Source organism: Mandrillus leucophaeus, unplaced genomic scaffold, assembly GCF_000951045.1.
Source record: "Mandrillus leucophaeus isolate KB7577 unplaced genomic scaffold, Mleu.le_1.0 Scaffold108, whole genome shotgun sequence".
Classification (NCBI taxonomy): domain Eukaryota; kingdom Metazoa; phylum Chordata; class Mammalia; order Primates; family Cercopithecidae; genus Mandrillus; species Mandrillus leucophaeus.
The window spans coordinates 866480-870833 of NW_012098987.1; the positions used below are offsets into that span (position 1 = coordinate 866480).

The 4354-nt window shown below is 44.5% G+C and overlaps 1 protein-coding gene across 1 annotated transcript in view; it reads right to left on the reverse strand.

Moving 5' to 3' along the window:
• The window catches only part of MYO5C (myosin VC), a 120246-nt gene that overhangs the window by 91266 nt on the left and 24626 nt on the right, over positions 1-4354 (reverse strand). The window contains 3 exon segments of the mRNA XM_011986298.1: positions 385-466; positions 1195-1338; positions 4159-4315. Coding sequence (XP_011841688.1) covers positions 385-466; positions 1195-1338; positions 4159-4315 — 383 coding nt within the window.

Below are 4354 nucleotides of genomic sequence, written 5' to 3' on the forward strand. Positions count from 1 at the left end.
CCCGGCTAATTTTTGTATTTTTAGTAGAGACAGGGTTTTGCCACGTTGGCCAGGCTGGTCTTGAACTCCTGATCTCAGGTGATCCGCCCACCTTGGCCTCCCAAAGTGCTGGGATTACAGGTGTGAGCCACCACGCCAGGCCCAATGAGCTTTAAAAATAACCTCAGGCTTAAGAGTGCCCTCTCTCTCTAAACTCATCCCCCCAGCCCTAATCCAGCCCCTTAATTAGATGCACCAATTCTGTCCTTGAAACCAAAGAATCTTATATCTTTGGGCAAATACTTAAAAAAAAAAAAAAGACATATTAGTATAAGAAGAAAGTTAACCTAGAATTTAAGCCCCCACATAAAAGAGAGACCCTTCCACACACGATCCATCACATACCCAATTTAAGATGTTTAAATTCCGACTGCTGTGCAGATGCACAAAGCTGATAGAAAATGTGGTAATTTCGTTCATTTTCCGACTGTAAGATAAAGAAATGTCCTCAAAATTACACCAAATCCTCACAAGCAAAAATGCCATGTTTTTAACTAGAGAATCTTAGATGTCTAACCTGGATGGATAATTATCTGTCTGGGATGTGATCTGGCCAGTCCACAAGAGGCCCTTCCTCTCAACTGAGAACCGGGTGGCCTGAGATGGCCTTCCAAGTAACGAGTAACCCAGAGAAAGTGTTATTAAATGAAAATATCCTATGGAATAGGAATGACATAACTCATCCTAGTGAAATTTTTAGAAACTTCCTGCAATACAAGGTTTACTGTTGCTCTCCTCCTGGGCCAAAACGGTGAGAATTTTCTCCATTTTACTGGCAGAAAACCTTTCTCTTAAAACCGCCTCGATAGCTCTGATCCCATTCCCTTTCTGATAGGAAAGCCAGTCTGTCAGCTTTGCCTATTTCAAACAGTTTTTGTACTCTAGAAAGAGATACTTGCTTTTTAAACTATAAGGATTTTGTAAATCCCCCAAATTAAAAAGTCATAACCTCTTCCTACAGTTATACAACTCACCTGATACTACACCTATTCACCATCAAGTTTTAATCAACAGAAAAAAGAATCCAAACTGCAAATGAAAGATAAGAAAACCCCAGTCTTCAATTCATAGCATAGTGTAGCCTGCCTGAGTATATATAATAAGAATGTAATTGTAAATAATGCTCAAAAAGTTGGGGAAAAATTTAATACTTACTTGAAAGACAACTCTGGATTTCTCCAGGAGGTAAGTTCTCATGTTGGCTCCTATAATTTGATTTTGTTCATCAAAACTGATTTCTGTGTATTTCCCAAACCGACTACTATTGTCATTGCGGGTGGTCTTGGCATTTCCGACGGCCTAAAAAAACATAACTCTTCTGAAATAACAACATTAAAAGATTTTTGCCTCAACGTTATTGCAGGAGTTTTTAGTCAAATGCAATTCCGTACCCAAGGGGAAGGTCTGATTGGCAGAGGGAGGTCTGGGGAAAGAAAGCAACCCCAGGCTGGCAGGGAACATGACCAGTCCCGAGCCTGCTGCTCAAACCTCTCCTCGGTCCCACTGGCAGACACTGGGGAGGACCAGAAAGAGCACAGGTTCTGATGTTTCAGGGCCCTGGGTTCTATCTTTGCTATCTGTGTAATGTCTTACAAGTTAGTTCACTGGCTAGGTGCGGTGGCTCACGCCTGTAATCCCAGTACTTCAGGAGGCTGAGGCGAGAAATTCACTTGAGGCCAAAAGTCTGAGACCAGACGAGACAAAACAGTGAGACTCCCATCTCTACAAAACACAGAAAAATTAGCCAGGCATGGTGGCATGTGCCTGTAGTCCTAGCTACTTAGAAAGCTGAGGTGGGAGGATTGCTGGAGCCCAGGAGCTGGAGGCTGTAGTGAGCTATGATTGCAGCACTGCACTCCAGCCTGGGTAACTCAGCAAGACCCTGTCTCAAAAACAAACAAACAAAAAAGGTAGTTCATCTTTCCAGGTCTTAATCTCCCTATCTGTAATATGAGAATAATAAGCAACTTACTGTTATGGACTGAATGTTTGTGTCCTCCCAAAATCCTCATGCTGGAATCCTAACCCTATGTGTCGGTATGGTAAGGTGGGCCTTTGGGAAGTAATGACGTCACGAGGATAGAGCCCCTGGGAGTGGGATTTTAATGCCTACGTAACAGGGATCCCAGACACCTCTCTTGCTCTCTTTCTGCCATGTAAGGGTACCATGAGAAGACAGCAGGCAGGCACCCAGAAGAGAGGCCTCACCAGAACCTGACCCCTGCTAGCACCCTGATCTTGGACTTCCAGCCTCCAGAACTGTGAAAAATAAATTTCTGTTGTTTATAAGCCACCTGGTCGATGACACTAAAGTATATTATACTAAAGTATATTATACTTATTATTATAACAGCAGCCCAGACTGACCAGAACACTTACAGAATTGGGAGGATTAAATGAGAGAATATGAGGTGCCTCAACTCACTCAGGCCCCAAATGCCTATGATGCTCAATTAAAAGTTCACATCTTTCATCCAACCTTTATTCCAATCCTTACTCCTTACTGCTTCCCTACTCAAGCTTTCCACTTAACCCAAAGACTGCTCCTTCTCATCCCTCCCACTCTCTGGGCAGGATTTTTGCTTTTTGCTTCTGTTCTTCAATTTCATCTCTCCTCTGCCCCTCCCCACCCTCTCTTGAGCACCCTCTTTCTAGATGGACCCTGCCCAGGTCATCATGCTGCCTGTCAACATGTATTTACTGAGCACCTACTATGTGCCATGCGCTCGGTGAACCAAATAGATATAGTCCTGCCTTCGGAGTGTACAGTCTAGTGGGGGAGACAGACCCTAAATATTTACACAAAATTATCCACTGGGCATTTAACTTGCCACTGGCTCTTGATAACTTTTATTTTGGGACGGGGTCCCGCTCTGTCATCCAGGCTGGAGTGCCAGTGGTGCAATCTTGGCTCACTGCAACCTCCACCTCCTGACTCAAGCAATCTACCTACCTCAGCCTCTTAAGTAGCTGGGACTACAGACATGTGCCACCATACCTGGCTAACTTTTTGTATTTTTGGTAGAGATGGGGTTTCATCATGTTGCCCAGGCTGATCTGGAACTTCTGAGTTCAAGAAATTCACCCACCTCAGCCTCCCAAAGTGCAGGATTATAGATGTGAGCCACGGCACCTAGCCTTGATAACTTTTCTATTGGTATCTTGGATTGTAATTTATGTTTCTAAGAAGGTTATGCCTCTGAACTATGAGCTTTGCAGTGTTTCTTAGTACCCCCTCCCCACTTATGTTTCTATTTAATTTTAAAATATTCTTACGTTAGGTTAGAAGAATCTTAACTTGGAGATTGGGTCTCATTCTTTTCCATCACTTCCCACATTAGCTACACAGTGGCTTCAACAGAGTAGATGGTCTGATAAATATTCACTGAGGATTTTGATTTGAGAAAACAGGGAGAAGAGGTCTACGAGTCTAATGTTCTTAATTATTTGCTTTGCTTCCAAAGAAATTCAAATCAATCCTCTTCCCATTTTGCAGGGCAGCTGGAGTTGGCTTGCGGGGCCCTCCTCTGTCCCTTTTGGGTGCCCCTTCTTCCTTGAGGGCTGTCTCCTCACCCCTGGGCACTGTCACGGTTGGTCTTGCCCACTCCCTGTCCCAGTCAGCAGTGTGCTGATGAACTGGCTCTTGGGGAGGGCAGGAGGAAGAGTCTTTACATGTGGCCTTTGCCAAGGCAGAAGGTATAAATTCTCCTCCCATGACTGACGTCAAACGACCAAAGGTTTATCAATCAGCTTGCAAAACTCCTGAATATTTTAACAATCAGCTCATGAAAGCTGATGCCAGCTGGTTGGAGAACACCAGTGATTTCAGTGCACCAGTGATGTTTGGTTTTCCCCTGGGATGTAAATGTAAACAGAGGACTCCTGGAATCTGATGGTAGATTTCCAGCCCAGGAGGTATAGCAGGAGAGAGTCTTGAAAGCAGCAATTCTGCCCCCATCTCCTTCAAATCACACCAGCAAATAGGCTTCCTGGGTCTTTCCTGCCCTCACTTCTTTAGTCTTTAAAGGGTGGGAACTTGAATTAGCCAGGAGAGCACAGAACCCAACCAACCCCCATTTCCATCATCAACACACGGCTGCCTTCCGCAGCGGTACGCACCTCGGTGATGGGATTGGACGCCAGGACCTTGTCCTCCACGTGAGCGTTGCTGCCAGATTTGCTGACGGTGGCGAAGTACCTCATGGCATAGCGAGCTGACACTGTCTTTCCAGCACCCGATTCTCCGCTTACAATTATGGACTGGTTTCTGTTGTTTCTAAAGCAAATAAAAGAGTTTTCAAATGTTAGTTTCTTC